At 47.5% G+C, this 19,530-nt stretch overlaps 1 protein-coding gene across 1 annotated transcript in view; it reads left to right on the top strand.

The window, feature by feature from the left end:
• LOC122429270 (putative spermatogenesis-associated protein 31C2) overlaps positions 1-3,651 on the top strand; it is a 59,656-nt gene extending 56,005 nt beyond the window's left edge. Inside the window, exon 6 of the mRNA XM_043449499.1 lies at positions 1,814-3,651. Coding sequence (XP_043305434.1) covers positions 1,814-2,759 — 946 coding nt within the window. The 3' untranslated portion in view covers positions 2,760-3,651. The remainder of the gene's footprint in view (positions 1-1,813) is intronic.
• The last annotated feature ends 15,879 nt before the right edge of the window (positions 3,652-19,530 follow it).

The raw sequence follows: 19,530 nt of genomic DNA, 5'->3' as shown, positions 1-19,530 counted from the left end.
TACCTTGGACTCCAAACATGCCCCAGTTTCAACCACTTGTTCAGGCTCATGTGGAGACCCAGGGCCGATCCCTGCACTGGACTGCAACCATGCCTCAATGTCCACCATCATCTGAGATTTCCATGGAGGTCCAGGACCACCAACAACCCTCAGCTCCAACCATGCCCCAGTTTCAACCACCTCCTTGGGCTCACGTGGAGATCCAGGCCCAACCGATACCCCTGGCTCTAAATATACCTCACTGTCAGCCATCTTCTCGGGCTCATATGGAGATCCAGGCCCAACCTCAATTTTTAACTCCAACCATACCCCAATATCATCCACAACCTCAGGCTCAGTTAGAAACCACTGTCCATCTATCACCCTCCCCCCTAGTCCAGTCATCATCTTCTCAACGCCAGATTGGCATTGAGAAGTCCTTTGAAACATCTTGCACTCCAGTCCCAAATAAGGCATCATCTTTCAGTTCAAATGCAATTGAAAACCTGGAATGTCACTTTTGGAAAAAACAACTAGAAAGCAGGAGAACTTTACCCTCTTTGGTTAAAAATTCTCAGCAAGTCTTTAGCCAGGTCACTCTCAACCCATCCCAGGAGACCAGGTCTTCCCAGGCCCACAGCTCTGTCCCCATCCTTCCTGGGCATTTGATCAGCCCTGAGGTTCGGAAGAAACTGGAGCACCACATTTCCCAAAGGTTCATGCAGCAACAGAGTGGCCTGCCCTGCAGAATCCAAGCATCTCAGAAACTGATGCAGCCCCAGGATCAATACCCACGGCCATGTCAGGCACAGGGCAGGGAGGGGCCCTCAAGATCTTCTGCAGGTCGAGGCAAAATGAGCCACGATGTACAAAAGATGAGGTCCAAGTGCCCAGCACAAATCCTACCAGGGACAGACCTGTGCCATGAGGTGGGGCAGAGTGTGGGGAAGATCGTAAAAGATCTGTACATGTTCCCAGCCAACCCTCCAGTGAAGGATCCAAGAGCAAAACCTGCATCAGGAATAGAGTTGAGCCTAGACAGGAAGCAACCAGAAGTCTCAGGAGTCCTTACAGAGAGGAAGGCAGAGCAGATCTGTGAGAGTGAGATCCCTGTGAATGTCTGTCACTTGAGGCTTGTGGACAACCTTGTTTTAGGCACTCTGGGAGAGACAAATGCTCCCATGAAGACAGAAAGTACACAGTCCTCTCAGGATGGGAAAGCCTCCATGATCACCTCCCATGAGTCTCTTGTCCTCAGCCCGTATACTGAGCAGGAGTTGGAAGCACATATCATAAGGTTTCGGGTGAGGCACAGGTGGAGCCTACTCTTCAAAGTCCTTAAGTTCATATTTCGCTTGAAGTTGAAAAAGGTTCAAGTGCCCACATTGAAGGTCACCTGTGAATCTGGATACCACTCAACTGCCCTATTAACCAAGGGCTTGGGAAAACCTCCTCAGCCCCATGCAGGTGAGAAACTGAAAACAACGGAGGCAGTTCCCCCACTGGAGAGGCCCCTCCCTGTCCCCTCACAGGTGACTGAGGAAGCCTGGGGGGCTCTGGGAGGACGCACACCTGGGGACACCCATAAGCCCCCAGAGGCCCCTCTGACTGGACAGGAAGACAAGCCACCTCCTCAGGCCCCCACATACAGCTTTGTGGGCAGAATGTGGCACAGCATGTCTGTTGTGGAGGCTGAGAAAGGCAGCCTGGAGCCAAGTCCAAGTTCAGCCATGGCCAGGAATGAGGCACAGAAGGAAACTAGGGGGCAGGCCTCCCCAGCATCTTGCTCTAATGTGATAGTTGTGGACCTTGATGAATGCTCCCCATCTTCCAGGGCGCAAGAGGTCGTGGAGGGAGACTCTGCTGGGAAGGGCACCAGGGAACCTAGCGTGCAGGTCAAATACCTAGACATCAATATCGATCTCGGGAGATCACGGTCTCCAAGGTCCAGTGAAAGCCCCTCACTGAACACCACATCTGCTGCCTCAAATACAGAAGATCTACTCTTTGAGACACAGTCTCGTAAGCTTGAGTCTCAAGGGTTCGCTGACCAGCAGGCTCCGGCTCAAGGCCGAGCTACCAGCGTGCTCCTTCAAGACTGTGAAACTGGAGTACTCCTTCAAGACTGTGCCACCGATGTGCTTCTCAAAGACTGTCACTCGAATATGTTTCTTGCCGCAAACATCTTGGCTTCTCAGGAATCTCTGTCCTCTTTTCAGATCTTATCCAGTGGAGACAAGTGCAATTCCCAAAAACTCTATGATGCTACCTCAAGTGAAGGGAGCAGCCAGGGGCAGCAGGTGGACATGAGGCGACAGCTCAAATATAAGAGCCATTGCAAGGAGTCTGTTCCCAAGGATGGGAGAGAGAAACACACAAGGCCCAAATTAAGACAGATTAAAAAGGGGCTGGCAGAACGGAGGGCTTACCAAGCCCAAGGGATGAGTCATCCTGGCCAGAAAAAAGAATCAACAGAGTCCCTAAGAAGCAAGTTTCGGCAGTTAGTCCTAAAGAAGAGACAGGTTCCATCAGAAAGCTTCCAAGAAAGGATTAAGCTCCTTCTGCAGTGGATTTTCCCCAGTAAAGGCAGAGAACCAGAAGAGCCCTTGCAAAAAGGCAGGCCTGAAATAGCCACTGTCCAGAGCCAAGAATCAATCAAGAGCAAATCGACCATGGACAGCAGGGCTGTTGAGGCTCAGACTCTCATGACAGCTGTTGGGCAGATCCTAAAGGAGAGGATGGTGTTTCACCAGGGACCTCACGCCACAGAGTTAAACTAGTACCAAGCAGAATTCCAGGGCCCCCGAGGTCCACATTACTGCCACCACAGAATCCTGTCTTACCAAGAGGAAAGGAGAATGAGGAGAGATACACCCCGTTATCACCAAGCCACCCCAACGGGCCATAGATTTTCAAAAAAGAGTGAGTGGACCAGTCCCAGGGACAGCAGGTGGGCCTTCTCACCCAGGGATCCAGGTCCCCCTCCAGGCAGAGTCTGCCAGCATGGCTCACGAGTGACACGGGTCACAGGCCATTCCCTCCACTGTCCAAGGCATGGTCTCCCTCAGAAATTAACCTCTACTGGTGAATCCGAACATGCTTTTCACAGCATTCCGGGTAGGAAAAGTCTCTTCCAAGAAAAAAATGCATGCCATGCAGATAAATACATTTTTCTCCAATGTTAGCACATCCTCTGTGTGCTAAAGGCTTCTTCCTACCAGAAATTTTGTTTCATGAAATAAATGTTTTTTTCCCATGAGCAGGGGTAGTGGCCTGTCGGTGCCTCACTGAGGGAGATGGAAGGCATCGGGGTCCACGCTTCCCCGGTGCCTGCTTTGACTTCCAGACGGGATGGGGCCGTGGAGGGAGGGTGACCCCAGCATGGATACTCACCCTCATCCCAGTTTCGTAACTGCGCCTTCAGTTTCCATAATACCAGCATTAGAGAAACAAGCAACAGCGTTTAGGACATGTCACAGTGAACTAAACCTAAAGACCTCCCCCTTCTCAGGATCTTGCTCAGTTCTATCCTACTGTCTCTCCACCTGGACATTGTGCAGCTGGTAGGGGAGGTGTGTTCAGAAGCTGAAATTCCCCTCAGGCTCAAGAAGTGTCAGGGACAAACTCCCATGTCAGAATAAGGAGGGGAGTCCAGAGGTGGGACAAGCCTCACCCCCAAGTCACAGCAGCGTAGATGCTGCTGCCCTGAAAGCCCCTTTCTCTCCCAGATGTGGCTGGGACAAGATAGGCGAGGTTCATCACCCTCCCCCTGCCTTTCTCCTGCTCTGAAGCAGCAGCAAGAATGAGTACCACACACTCTGAGAGGACCCAGCTCTGAGAGTGTGCGGTGCAGAGCATGCAAGCCTCCGAGGGCTGGTCCCACCCAGCCTGGAGGAGAGGACAGCCATGCTTACAGAGCACACCTCCCCAGTGAATGAGCATGGTCATGACTGTGTGTGGAGGCACCTCACGGTCTGAGAGCTGGATGCTGTGCCCCTGGGATGGGATGCAGAGGAAGGATGTTAGTGGCAGGGGAGCCCATAGATGGTGCATTTACCAAGGAGCATTGGTGTCCCACCACCGTTCACAGGGCCAGAGGAAAGAAGTGAGGGGCCTGGTGGCTCATGCTGTCATCGCTCCAGAGTCTCCCCTCTACTCTAGTTCCCCGGACCTGTCTGAGGGAGGCCACCTGGAGGCCCTCAACAGAGGGCCAAGCTCCCAGAGGCAACAGAAGCTCAAGCAGAGAAGCTTCACTTTTCCCCACTGTAGCAATCAGCTTTTACAGGACTGGGTACTCAGGACAGACTCACAGTCCGTGACCTCTACCTACATGTGTGGCCCAAGGAGGCTCCCAGGGTACAGGTAGGACTCAACAGGCCCAGGGACTGTTCAGGAGTCACAGCAGGTCTCACCTGCACTCAGTCTTACTCACTCCAGAGGCCGGGGTGGAAGACACCAGCAGCCAGGATGTGTCACCCAGCATGCATGGAAGGGACCTGCAGAAAATGAACACGCCATCAGCTTTCCTCCTTGGGCTCATCCAAGCTGGAAAGCGGGGAGACGAGCATTTCTCCAGAGAGATTCTGGGCTCTATGTCACAGACACTGCCCTGGTGCACAGTCCCCCTCCAGAAGGGGGCCTCTGATCCAGGAGCTGGCAGGAACGGGCCTGCCTCCATGCCTGTCAGGGCCCCCACATGTGGGACCAGGCCCGGGGCTGTGGGGGCAGTGGGCACAGGCCTACTTGTGCTGTGGTTCCTCCCTGGAGACTAGTCCTGACTCTGCACTGCATCCCCCACGGTGGGCACAGCGGTGGGGGCTCAGCCAGGGTCTGAGGGGAGGCGTTGGGTCCTAGGTCATCGAGTGACCTCGAGAGTTCAGGAGAGGGGAGCACAGAGCTTGGATCCTGAGCCTGGCTGCTGCCAGGGCCTCTCAGAGGCACCAAGAGGTGAGCGCTGAGTTGGGGGAGCTGGAACTAAGGTGCCCGTCTGCAGACATGACGCAGAAGGGACACTGACAGAACAGCAAGAAACCTGACCTGGAGAGTCCCTTACTTCTCGTGCCGTGAGGTGCAGAGAGGACAGCAATGGAGGGGCCCGTGAAGAGTGGGTGAGATCCACATTCACCCCAGAGAGGGACCCCCCATATACACACAGTGACCCAGCACAGGGCCCCCAAAAACCCCGCAGAGACCTCAGCAGACCCACACTCACCGCAGAGAGGGAGCCACCATACACCCTCACTGACCCAGCACAGGGCCCCCATGAAGAGTGGGTCAGACCCACACAGCCCGTAGAGAGAACCCCCATATACCCACAGTGACCCAGCAATGCTGCTGCACAGGGCCCCCAATAACCCCACAGAGACCTCGACAGAACCACACTCACCCCAGAGAGGGACCCCCCATATACACACACTGATCCACCACAGGGCCCCCATGAAGAGTGGGTCAGATCCACACTCACCCCAGAGAGAGACCCCCCATATACCCACAGTGACCCAGAACTGCTGCTGCACAGGGCCCCCAATAACCTCACAGAGACCTCGACAGACCCACCGTCACTCCAGAGAGCGACCTCCCCATACACCCTCACTGATCCAGCACAGGGCCCCCATGAAGAGTGGGTCAGACCCACACTCACCCCAGAGAGGGACCCTGCATACACCCACACTGATCTAGCACAGGGTCCCCATGAAGAGTGGGTGAGACCCACACTCACCCCAGAGAGGGACCCCCATATACACACAGTGACCCAGCACAGGGCCCCCAATAACCTCACAGAGACCTCGACAGACCCACACTCACCCCACAGAGGGACCCCCCATAACCCTCACTGATCCAGCACAGGGCCCCCATGAAGAGTGGGTCAGATCCACACTCACCCCAGAGAGAGACCCCCCCATATACCCACAGTCACCCAACACTGCTGCTGCACAGGGCCCCCAGTAATCCCACAGAGACCTCGACAGACCCACACTCACCCCAGAGAGGAACCCCCCATATACACACATATGCACAACTTTCACATACAGTAAATGGTTAACTGATGCTTAAAACGATTAGTCTTTTGCAGTTGATGCTTTTGTTTCGTTTTGTTTGTCCAGACATCCCACTTCACCCTGGCTTGCCAGCTGGCACTGTAGTAACTAGGATTTCAGGAGTAGGCATCCCAGCTTCCCTTTCTATTACTGCTTTCAGATTTTGTTTCCTTGAACAGTTTTACTTTTCATGAATGTGTTTTCTCAGGGAGAGATCCCTTTCTGAAATGATACCTACATTCTGGGACAATGAAGCTCCATGTCTATTCAACAAAGCATCTCCTATTTCTTTTCTAAAACTCCACTCTTGTGCCAAGACCCCATTAATCATCAAACAAGTAGTACAGAAAGTCCTGGCTGAACACCTGTCATCTAATCCTTCTCAAAAGTGGCCTGGGAGAAAGCAAATCATGTGGTAAGATGAATCAAGTTTTTAGTTCTGAATGAATTGGCAGTCCCTTAAAGAATGATTTTGTTTTCAACTAGGAACATTAGAGAAATGTATTAGGATTTTTTTTTTTTTTTGCATCAACTGGGTAAAAATCTTGATTTTTGAGGTGACATTTTATTTTTGTTTTGCAACCAAACAATTTATAATAACTATAATATTTCTTAAAATTGCATATTATTTCTCCAAGTGGTTTTGGAAATAAGCCCTATATTATTATTTTATCCATTTAAAAAAGAGGAAAACTAGATAACTATAAATAGGATTTCCAGTCATGCCATCTTCATTAAAAATACAGCTATCTATTTATCAGACCTGATCCACCCAACACATTTCTAATCTCTATTGTTCCCTCTTGTTCCATTTATCACTGGCCTAGGAAACCATAAGGCTCAATAATTTGTGAACACAGTAGGAATCCCTAAAAGAGAAAAGCTGGGAACTAATTTTAGAATAAGAAGAAAACCACCATGTGCTTGCTCTTAGGTCCTAGGTTGCATGGCTGATTTAATTCCATAAATAAACAGCCTTCCCACATTTTCAGATAACATTATCAACTGAATTTAGTTCAGCACAATACTCATGTCTGGAGTTGGTGACCTTGGGGGAGGGCGTTTGCTACGGTGGCCTGAGATGAGTCAGGCTTCACAGCCCAGTGGCCTATAGCCTTGCCCTCACTCCTACTCATTCTCCAGTGCCCAGTTTCTCCACATGTAAAGTGGAGACTGTATGGAGCTTCCCCATCTTTGGCTGCAAAGAATATAATCACTCTAATTTCGGTATTGGCCATCTGGTGATGTCCATGTGTAGCATCTTAAATTCAGACTTAAATTGAAGAAAGTAGGGAAAACCACTCAATCACTCAGGTATGACCTCAATCAAATCCCTTATGATTATACAGTGGAAGTGAGAAATAGATTCAAGGGACTAGATCTGATAGAGTGTCTGATGAACTATGGACAGAGGTTCATGACATTGTACAGGAGACAGGGATCAAGACCATCCCCAAGAAAAAGAAATGCAAAAAAGCAAAATGGCTCTCTGAGGAGGCCTTACAAACAGCTGAGCAAAGAAGAGAAGAAAAAGGAAAAGGAGAAACAGAAAGACATACCCATTTGAATGCACAGTTCCAAAGAATAACAAAGAGGTAGAAAGCTTCCTCAGCGATCATAGCAAGGAAATAGAGGAAAACAATAGAATGGGAAAGACTAGAGATCTCTTCAAGAAAATTAGAGATACCAAGGAATATTTCATGCAAAGATGGGCTCAATAAAGGACAGAAATGGTATGGACCTAACAGAAGCAGAAGATATTAAGAAGAGGTGGCAAGAATACACAGAAGAACTATACCAAAAAGATCTTCACGACCCATATAATCACGATGGTGTGATCACTCACCTAGAGACAGACATCCTGGAATTTGAAGACAAGTGGGCTTTAGGAAGCATCACTACGAACAAAGCTAGTGGAGTTGATGGAATTCCAGTTGAGCTATTTCAAGTCCTAAAAGATGATGCTGTGAAACTGCTGCACTCAATATGCCAGCAAATTTGGAAAACTCAGCAGTGGCCACAGGACTGGAAAAGATCAGTTTTCATTCCAGTCCCAAAGAAAGGCAATGCCAAAGAATGCTCAAACTACCATACAATTGCACTCATCTCACAGGCTAGTAAAGTAATGCTCAAAATTATCCAAGCCAGGCGTCAACAGTACGTGAACCATGAAATTCCAGTTGTTCAAGCTGGTTTTAGAAAAGGCAAAGGGACCAGAGATCAAGTTGCCAACATCCGCTGGATCATCAAAAGAGCAAGAGAGTTCCAGAAAAACATCTATTTCTGCTTTATTGACTATGCTAAACCTCTGACTGTGTGGATCACAATAAACTATGAAAAATTCTGAAAGAGAAGGGAATACCAGACCACCTGACCTGCTTCTTAAGAAACCTGTATGCAGGTCAGGAAACAACAGTTAGAACTGGAAACGGAACAACAGGCTGGATCCAAATTGGGAAAGGAGTATGTCAAGGCTGTATATTGTCACCCTGCTTATTTAACTTCTATGCAGAGGACATGATGAGAAACGCTGGGCTGGAAGAAGCAGAAGCTGGAATCAAGATTGCCGGGAGAAATATCAATAACTCATATATGCAGATGACACCACCCTTATGGCAGAGAGTGAAGAGGAACTGAAAAGTCTCTTGATGAAAGTGAAAGAGGAGAGTGAAAAAGTTGGGTTAAAGCCCAACATTCAGAAAACTAAGATCATGGCATCTGGTCCCATCACTTCATGACAAATAGATGGGGAAACAGTGGAAACAGTGTCAGACTTTGTTTTTTGAGGCTCCAAAATCACTGCAGCTGGTGATTGCAGCCATGAAATCAAAAGATCCTTACTCCTTTGAAGGAAAGTTATGACCAAAGTACACAGCATATTAAAAAGCAGAGACATTCCCTAGGTAATAAAGGTCCATCTGGTCAAGGCTATGGTTTTTCCAGTGGTCATGTATGGATGTGAATGTTGGACTATAAAGAAAGCTGAGTGCTGAAGAATTGATACTATTGAACTGTGGTGTTGGAGAAGACTCTTGAGAGTGCCTTGGACTGCAAGGAGATCCAACCAGTCCATCCTAAAGGACATAAGCAAATGAACTGAACTGACCTGTTTCAACAGGAAGCTGCAACGCCATCAGATGGAGCCATGCAATCAGTGTGGACACCACAGCTGACCCCACAGCTCCCTCTGCCTCCCATGGATTCACCCAAGAATTTCTGAGCCATCTTATCGGTGAGTCTTCTGGCCTTTTCTCCCTCAATGTGAATCCTCCTGCTAACAAAACATGCTGTGAAATCAAGAAAAGCAAACCTTAACTATAGTTGGAGTCTGGAAGGTCTCTAGAGGGAGCTCTCATGCCATGTCATTCATCCTCAATTACCTTAACAGGAAGAGGGCATTTACAGATCCCAACAGGAAGACATATACCTTGCATTCTCAAACAAGAAGGGCAGCCACATTACCACCGTGGCTGGAGGAGAGAAGACTTTCCTTTTGGCCAGCAACAAACCCAGCTAATAGACAATTTTGCAGTTTAGCTAATAAGAAGCCATTTTCACTTGAATGTTTCCTTTCCTCCACTGAAGTTACACTTGTTCTCTTGCTGGTGACTTATTTCCTTGTCCTGCTCTACTTAGCTTAAAAGCCATCAATGATGTTTAACCCCTTGGAGTATCTCCCGATCTTCCAAATGAAATGATGCCTGATTCATGAATCATTTACTAGAGTCAGTTTATTACAAATTCAAAGTAAATCTTCAAATTTGCTCAGTTAATTTTTGTTTTTTAATGTACTGGTGACAGCAATGGGATCTCAAGGGAATTTCTGATGACATTTGGAGACAAGGAGAAACAACTGTGGTGCCCACACATCCTCTGAGTTCACTGTCTTTCTTGCCATCTGTGGAGGTTGTTAGTAAACTCCTTTTGGTTTGAGCTTCATTCTCTTTGCATTTGTGCCCCTAAACTAATTGGCTTTGCTTTCAGGGCAGGTTGGGTTGGCTGGCAGATCATTTTGCCTGAGGCCAAACCCATAGCCTTTTAGATCAAATTTCCAGTGCACAGTAACATTTCTTGATTGTTGCCAGTCTATTTTCCAGTGGTAAACCCTAGCCCCTAATTTTGTTTGCTAGATTCTACATTGGGAACTGCTTACAGTGTAGTCTTTACTTCCCTATGTGTTTCAAATCAGTATCAGCTCCTAGATTCAGCGCTCAGAACTGGTGGTGAGTAGCTATAGCTCTCCATTTTGCATGGAATCAGTTTGTAGTCCTCATTTTTTGGGATTTCCTGCTTCTATGCTTTTCTTCATACAAGGCTCTCTGAGAGTTGGTGGTTGTGCACTCCAGGCCTCATCTGGCCAGGTGGTGGTAGCATCTCTCGGGTAGTGCTGGAATATTATGGCACAGGTGTGTCTGTCTTGTTGGGGGATGACAAAGGCCAGCTAAGGAGATGGGAGCCTTCACCCCTGTTGAGCATGAGTATGCCACCTTCTGGCACTCCGGCTTATTTTATATTTTATATGTAAGAGCTATGGACCTTAAGGCTGTAGACACTAGAAAGATGGCAAAATTTTATTAATACTGATCTAGGATTATAATAGTCATTGTGCAGAGTGTTCCAGTTAGACAAGATTGTTCATTTAAAGAAAACCCTATGGAGAAGGAAATGGCAACCCACTCCAGTATTTTTGCCTGGAGAATCCCAGGAACAGAGGAGCCTGGTGGGCTGCCATCTATGGGATCGCACAGAGTTGGACATGACTGAAGCAACTTAGCAGCAGCAGCAGCAGCAGTGTTTTAAAGGGAAAAGTAGCCTTTGACTCATCTTTGATTTTTCCCCATTAGATTTGGCCATAAAATAAATGATACACATTGATTGGTTTCCAACCTCAATTCAGTTGAGCAAGAGTGTTGGTTCCTTTCTTTATCCCACTTTTCTCTTAGCTTTTTATGGAATTAAATGAGAAGCTATGGTCTGAGTAGCCCTTGTGGTTTAAAACAGTTTGCACATGCATTACTTTAAAAGGCTGTCACATAGCTACAGATTCCATTGGCCACCAATACTGGAACTCACAACCAATCCCAAAGGAAAAGGAATTCTGGAACGATACTGCTTCTATGCTGGTGCCCTCCTGGGCTAATGCTTCACATTTTGGAACTCTGTTCCTTGCACAGTAGATAAACCAAGCCCGCAGTCTCTCCCAGCTTTAGCCCCTTGGTGTTGTCCTACAGTGATGTGCCTGTGGGGTTGTTCAATCCCATAAGCCACTCAGGTGCTGAGAGTACCCACCATTGGGATGACCCAAGCTACAAAAATACTTTCTCCCACCACCCATTGACACCTTTCTGCTTTTCCCTAGACTAGAGTATTGATGAGGGAGTGCCTCAGACATGACTTTCTTGGGCTGTTCTCGAGATTAATTTAGCAGCAGAAGAGAGCAGACTATGTAACCAGATGTAAGAATTTACTTTATGCTGAGGGAAAAATTTAAAAGAAAACATCATATAAAGTTTTTGTTTTTTTTTAAGAAACATTCATTTTGCTTGAAACGTCTTTCGACGGGGCGTCAGTTCTCACAACGACACTTGGCCTCCACTGGGCAGCAGAACCAGCCCCAGGCGCTAGTGTTCTATTCTCTTTTTGTAATCTTGGAATCTTTTGTTGCTCTAAATACAATTAAAAATGGCAGAAACTTGTTTGTTGGAATACATGTGTGACTCTGGGTTTGTCTCTGTCTCTGCTTTCAGAAATGTCATCCATTGTGTAAAATACTGCCTTGCTGGCCTGCCAGCTAAAACTTGGCCACAGCCCCTGTTGTGGCTGCAGGCTCAAGTTATTGTTAACAAAGAGACCCAAGAAAAGCTGCTAATGTCCTCTTATCACCATTGTTAATTTGTTAAAACATAAAACAATCTAAAATTTCAAAAAAAAAAAAAAAAAAAAAGAAAACCCTAGAGAGCATCAGATCCCAAATGGACAAGAGGAATGAGATGCCTACTTTAATTGATATGAAAAAACTTACAGAAGGTTTCAAGATTCCAAAATGAAGGCCTGCTCTTTTTAAGGATTCAGTACAAAAAGCTAATGAATGCATTGAAATGTGTGCTTTACCGTATGTAAAATAGTCACCTAGTGAGAAGTTGCTATATAACACAAGGAGTTCAACCTCCTGCTCTTGGACAACCTAGAGAAGTGGGATGAGTTGGGGTGGGAGGGAGGTTCAGAAGGCAGTATATATTTGAATATATGTATGGCTGATTCACATTCTTAAACTGCAGAAACCAACACAAATGGTAAAACATTTATCCTCCAAATAAAAATGTTTATAAAAAACTAAAGAGACAAAATGTACCTAAAGCAAAAGACTATAGACACATGTAGCTAAAGACTGAAATCCTCCTACCCACCTACCATGTCTTCTTTCATGTTTTACTAATTGTCTGAATTACTTTCCTAATCTAAAGAGATATTTAACAATTCTCATTTAAGATAACTCTACCTGAGGTTTCAGGCGATCCTCCTCAATTGCTCTTTACTCGTTGGTCAAAACTGAACTGAGAGCTGTAGTCAAAGAATTCTTTAAACTTAAGGAGGAGCCCCCAAAATTTTTGGAAGAGCTAAGAGTCATTGTCAGGGCCTGTAACCCCAAACTGCTAGATCTTTCTCAGCTTGTACACATGTTGGTGGGACCAGGGGAGGCCTCCCAATGGATGCAGGAAGGAAAACAGAAAACTCCTAGGATGATATTCAAGGGTTGGGAAGAATCCCCTGGGGGAGGGCATGACAACCTACTCCAGTATTCTCGCCTGGAGAATCCCCACGGACAGAGGAGCCTGGCAGGGCTACAGTCTACGGGGTCTCAAAGAGCTGGACACGACTGAGTGACTAAGCACAACACAGCCTCTAGAAGTCTTTCAGAATAACTGACATTTACAAGTCATTTCTAAAATCATCCCTGCTCACACTGATTGATCTGTTATTCGATCATACAAACAAAAGAGGGAAGAATCTGTGGCCATTTGACAGCTAGTTTGGAAGCTCTCTTTTTACAGCATTTGGGGTTCCATGTAATAAAAAGGACACTCAGCCAACTTTAGCTGCCCTCTTTGTAAACATATTATCTTCTGAGATTGTTGATTTTCAGTCCCTAAATCCTGTCTAAATCTTTGTGACTTCATGGACTGCAGCATGCCAGGCCTCCCTGTCCTTCACTGTTTCTGTAAGTTTGCTCAAACTCATGTCCATTGAGTCAGTGATGCCATCCAACCATCTTATCCTCTGTCACCCCCTTCTCCTCTTTCCCTCAATCTTTCCTAGCATCAGGGTCTTTCCCAATGAGTTGGCTCTTCAAATTAGGTGGCAAAAGTATTGGAGATTCAGCACCAATCCTTCCAATGAATATTCAGCATTGAGTTCTTTTAAGACTGACTGGTTTGATCTTCTTGCAGTCCAAGGGACTCTCAAGAGTCTTCTCCAGCACCACAGTTCAAAGCATTAATTTTTTGGCACTCAACCTTCTTTATGGTCCAACTCTCATATCTGTTCATGACTACTGGAAGAATTATAGCTTTGGCTATAAGGATCGTTGTCAGCAAAATGATATCTCTGCTTTGTAATACACTCACTAGATTTGTCATAACTTTTCTTCCAAGGAGCAAGCATCTTTTAATTTCATGGCTTCAGTCACCATCCACATTGATCTTGGGCCCAAGAAATGAAATCTGAACACTCTTCACTTTTCCCCTCTCGTGTGCCATGAAGTAATAGGACCGAATGACATGATCTTTGCTTTTGAATGTTGAGTTTTAAGCCAGCTTTTTCTCTCTCCTCTCTCACTTTCATCAAGAGGCTCTTTAGTTCCTCTTCACTTTCTGCCATTAGAGTGGTGTCATCTGCCTATCTGAGGTTATTGATACTTTCTGAGCAATCTTGATTCCAGCTTTGAGTCATCCAGTCCAACATTTCCTATGATGTACTCTGCATATATGTTATATAAACAAGGTGACAATATACAGCCGTGGCGTACACCTTTCCCAATTTGGAACCAGTCTGTTGTTCCATTCCAGTTCTAATTGTTGCTTCTTGTCCTGCATACAGCTTTCTCAGGAGGCAAGTAAGGTGATCTCATATTCCCATCTCTTTACAAATTTTCCTCAGTTGGCTGTGATCTACACAGTCTAAGGCTTTAGTGCAGCCCATGAAGCAAAAGTAGATGTTTTCTGGAATTCTCTTGCTTTTCCCATGATCCAATGGATGTTGGCAATTTGATCTCTGCTTCCTCTGCTTTTTCTAAATCCAGCTTGTACATCTGGAAGTTATCAGTTCATGTACTGCTGAGGCCTAGCTCGAAGGATATTGGGCATGTTTTTCTGGCATATGAAATGAGTCAGGGTCTCATTTCACAGCAATTGTACAGTAATTTGAACATTCTTTGGCATTGCCTTTCTTTGGTATTGGAAGGAAAAGTGACCTTTTCCAATCCTGTGGCCACTGTTGCGTTTTCCAAATTTGCTGGCATACTGAGTGCAGCACTTTAGCAGCATCATCTTTTAGGATTTTAAATCACTCAGCTGAAAATCCATCACCTCCACCTACTTTGTTCAGAGTAATGCTTCCTAAGGCCCAACTGACTTCACACTCCATGATGTCTGACTCTAGGTGAGTGACCACACCATCGTGGTTATCTGGGTCACTAAGAGCTTTTGTGTACAGTTCTCCTCTGTTAATGGAGATTCTCCAGGCAAGAATACTGGAGAGGGTTGCCATAGCTTCCTCCACGGGATCTTCCCAACCCAGGCATGGAACCCATGTCTCTTATGCCCCCTGCATTGGCAGGCCGGTTCTTTACCACTAGTGCCACCTGATTGACATAAATAGGCCAAAACAGCCCTCATATCAACCCTGCCTCTCTTAGAGGAAAGATTGTCATCATGCAGGTAATCTGACTTAACAGTGATAAATGCATGATGGCTACCATTAAGTCAATGTTACCAAAGCAGGGAAACTAGTCGTTTATGAGTAACGAGAAGTATGTGTGTGATATCACTGAAGTTGCCCTTTGGAAAGGGCTGGATATACAAGGTGAGGATTTTGATGATTGCTGTACACTTGTGGTATGGTAATGCACACTTTGATTATTTATGTAAACTTTCTTTGATTCAGACATGGAGTCCCTTCTGGTCATGTTATTAGGCCGTGTGTATATATCAAGCAAGATTAGATGGTATCTTTTGTAAATTCCACACTATTTGAGGAAATGTATCCTTTTTGTAACCGTATAATGAACATAAAATGGAGCCCATTTGAGTCTTGGAAATTGTACATTTTAAAAGAATTATTTAAATACTGAATCTTCTTAAATAGTTTAAGCTATGTTACTTGGACATTAAGATATCATATGTTGGAAATATGCAAATATCATTTGAGAGTATTACCACATTTTGAGAAAAAAAATAATTATTTTTTTTGCAAGGGACCAAAAAGGAATATTTCCAGATATATGATTCACTTGAAAAACTTACACATAATTTTAGGCTGTTGCATTTGAACATAAAACCCAAGCCTGACACAAGCTGTTATGTATAAAATGCTGCATTAGTTGCACAGCCGCCTGGGAGGTGAGTGAAACTCCACACATCTTGTTGCTGGTTAATTTTATTCCTAGAGTCCACTTGCTGCATTAAGTAAAGAAACCTGCATCACAAGTTCTGATCTTATCCTCCAGAAAAGAAAACAATATGATCTTGGCACCATCTGACAGGAAGGAGAATAAATGGGACAAATAAGATGCTTGCATTGGAGGTTGGCAGCATTTAACTCATGTCTAAAATTTGTGATGCTCTAAGCCATGGGGCAGAGCTCAAGCTGATGATCTGTGCAGGAAAGACTTTTACAGGTCTGCACGTGGAGCACCATGACTCTTCTGTTCAGAGGCAATGGTTGCAAAAGACAGAAGGCATGGGCATGTCCCCAAGCAGAGAACCCCGTTTAGGGCAATGCTGACAATGTCTGGATGCCTGGAGCTCTGGGAGAGGGCACCATCACTGGTCCTTCTCCTGTGCTGCCTGACATCAGACCCCCCATGAAGGACGTGTCGTGTCAGTGGGTGGGTACTCAGATCCTAAAGAACACCTGGGAGGTGTGTGCATGGGAGGTCTCAGAGTGAGGTCTCTGTGGGATGCCCTGAGTGGTCTCAGGGTGAGATTTCTCAGAGTGGATGTGTGGGAGGTCCCCCTATGGAAACAGTGTGGGTCTCTGTGTGGAGACTCCTAGTGAGGGCACCTCGGTTGCTGACTGTTCTGCCCCTTACAAGAGAAGGGCACAGGGATTTTCCCCTTCTGGTTTCTTGCTGTTCTGTCGCAGTCCCTCTGTGTCACTTCTCCGCACAGGTGTCTTCGGGGTCAGCTCCCCCCACCCTCAGCACTGACCTCTTGATGCCTCTGAGGACCAGGCAACCCCCAGGCTCAGAGTCTCTGCGTGTGCCTCCCTGTCTCCTGAGCTCTGGAGGCCACTCTGTGCCCTGAGTCCCAGCCGCTCCCTTAGACCCTGTCTGAGCCCCCACTGCTGTGCCCACCCTGAGCTATGGGGCCCAGAGACAAGACCTGGCTCAAGGCAGAGACCTCAGCACATGCAGGCCTGTGCATGCCGCCATGCAGACCTGGACCTGGTCCCGTGTGTGGGGGTCCTAACAGACGTGGGGGCAGGCCCATTCCAGCTGTCACTTGGATCAGTGCCCCCTCCTGGAGCCAGTCTCTCTACCCCATTAGTGATTCTGACACAGAGCCCCGAATCGCTCTAGAGAATTGTTCTTGTCTCCTTGCCTTCCAGGGCTTCCCTGGTGACTCAAATGGTAAAGAATCTGCCTGCAATTCAGGAGTTCTGGCTGCGAAACCTGGGTCAGGAAGATACCCTGGAGAAGGGAATGGCTACCCACTCCAGTATTCTTGTCTGGAAAATTACATGGACAGAGGAGCCTGCAGGGCTCAAAGAGTTGGAAAGGACTGAGTGACTCACAGTTTCTTGTGTAGATGGGTCCTGGGGAAGACAGCTGACTGCACCCTTCTCTACAGGTCACTTCCCACACACCAGTTGGCACACCCTGTCTGCTGGCTGCCTCCCTGTCCAGGCTCAGGGCTGAGCGAGGCTGATGACAGCTGAGACTCGGTGTGACACAGCAGAGCTCCTGGGACTGTTGAGTGCCACCTGTCCTCTGGGAGCCTCCTTGGGCCACATGCATAGGTAGAGGTCCTGGACCATGAGACTGTGCTGAGCTCCCAGTCCTGAGAAAGCCGATTAACTACACTCTGGAGAGGTCGAGATTGCCTGCTTGGAGGCTCTGCTGCTTCTGAGGGCCTGGCCCTCTGTCAGGGACTCCAGGTGACCTCCGTCTGTCTGGGCTCTGGGAATTGGAGTAGCGGGAAGGCTCTGGGGTGGGGCTTCCCAGAGCCAACGGCCCCGTAAGTTCTTTCCTCTGGGTGTGTAGATGCTGGTGGACATCAGGGGCTCCTTGGTCACTGCACCATCTATGCGCACCTCTGACACCTGCCTCCTTTCCCTGCATGCGACACTAGGGGTACTGTGTCCCACCCTCAGACAGTGAAGTGACTGCACACAAACATGCCCCCTGCCCATTCCCTGGCAGAGGTGAGTGCTATGAGCTGTCCTCTTCTCCAGGGCAGGGGTGGACCAGCCCTCAGGGGCCTTCATGCTCCACACTGCAACCCTTAGAGCTGAGAGTTTGCGATCCTTATTCTCACCCCTGCTCCAGAGCATGAGAAAAACAGGGGAAGGGTGACAGGCCTGGCATGTTTCATTACAGCTCCATCTGGAAGAGGAGGAGCTTCCAGTACAGCGCCATCTAATCCCACCATGACACGTGGATGAGGTTTCTCCCACCCTGGACTCGGGGCCAGCACTGCCCCAAACTCCCCTCCTTATTCTGACGGGTGAACTTGCTTCTGACACTTTGTGAGCCTGGGGGGAATTTCAGCTTGGGCAAACTCTTCCCCTACAGACTCATAAGTTCAAGGCAGAGAGAGAGGTGGGCAGGACTGAGCTGCATCCTGAGGAGAGGGAGGTCTTCAGGTCTAGTTCACCGTGACATGTCCTGAATGCTGTTGCTTGTTTCTAGAATGCTGTGCTGGTATTATGGACACTGAGGTGCAGGGAGGGAATTAGGGTGTGGATGAGTATCCATGCTGGAGTTCACTTTCCTTCCATGACCCCATCCCATATGGAAGTCAAAGCAGGCGCCTGGGAAGAGTGGACCCTGACCCATTTCCTTTCTCCAAGCAGGGCACAGACAGAGCACCATTTCTCAGGAGAAAAGACATTTATTTCAGAAAACAATTTTTTTGGTAGGAAGAAGCTTTTAACACACAGAGGATGTGCTAACATGAGAGAAAAATTGTTCATATGCACAGTATGCATTTTTTCTGGGAGAAGAATTTTCCTACCAGGAATGCTGTGACAGGGATGTTCTGATTGACCAGCAGAGGTGTATTTCTGAAGAAGACAGTGCCTTGGGCTGTGGAGGGAATGGCCTGGGAAACTTGTCACTCTTGATCCGTGCTGGCAGGCTCTGCCCTGCCGGGAACCTGGCTCCCTGGGTGGGAAGGTCCACGTGTTGTTCCTGGGACTGGTCCACTTCCTCTTTGTAGGATACATATGGCCTATGGGGGTAGCTCACTAGTGGTGGGCTGTTTGTTTCGTCACTCTCCTTTGCTCTTGATTTCAGAGAAAGCCGTGGCAGCAGTAAGCTGGACTTACTGGGGCCTAAAGTTCTGCTTTGTACCAGTGAAGCTCCGAAGATGTGGTCCATGGTGAAGCTCCATCTTCTCCTATAAGATCTGTCCAACAGATGTCAGTCATGAGAGCCTGAGCCTCAACACCTTGCTGTCCGCAATCAGACTTCTTTTGACAGTCCCCTGCCTCTGGGCAGTGTCTGCTGCAGGCTTGCTTTTTGCAGGGCTTGTTCCAGTCTTTTGCCTTCAGGGGCAAATCCACTGCAGAAACTGCTTAATCCTTTCTTTCAAGTGGTTTTCTGAAGAAACCTGTCCCTTCTTCAGGATTAACTGTTTTGTAGGGACTCTGCTGATTCCTTTTTCTGGCCAGGGTGGCTCATCCTGCGGGCCTGGTAGAACCTCTGTACCACCAACCCCTTTTTATGCTATTGTAGTTTGGGTCTCCTATTAGGCTCTCTCGCATCAGTGGAGACCAACTTCCTTTGCTGACCCTTAGGTTGGGGCTGCCTTCTCAGGGCTTTCTGCTGCCCCTGGCTGCTCCCTCCACTGGACATAACATCCCATGTGTGGGAATTGGACAGGGTTTCAGAAGAGCACAGAGTTTCCTGGGAAGCCAAGGTGTTTGTGGCAATGAATATATCTGAGTGACAGGTTTTGAGAAGCCTCCCAGCGGCACAGTCTTGAAAGAGCAGGCAAGTGTCCTGGCCTTAGCCTGTTTCTGCCAGTCTATGAACCCTTGGAACTTAAGCTTATGAAACTGTTCATCAAAG

The sequence above is a fragment of the Cervus canadensis genome, chromosome 28 (genome assembly GCF_019320065.1).
Source record: "Cervus canadensis isolate Bull #8, Minnesota chromosome 28, ASM1932006v1, whole genome shotgun sequence".
Taxonomy (NCBI): domain Eukaryota; kingdom Metazoa; phylum Chordata; class Mammalia; order Artiodactyla; family Cervidae; genus Cervus; species Cervus canadensis.
This window is presented reverse-complemented; position numbering and strand designations above follow the sequence as displayed.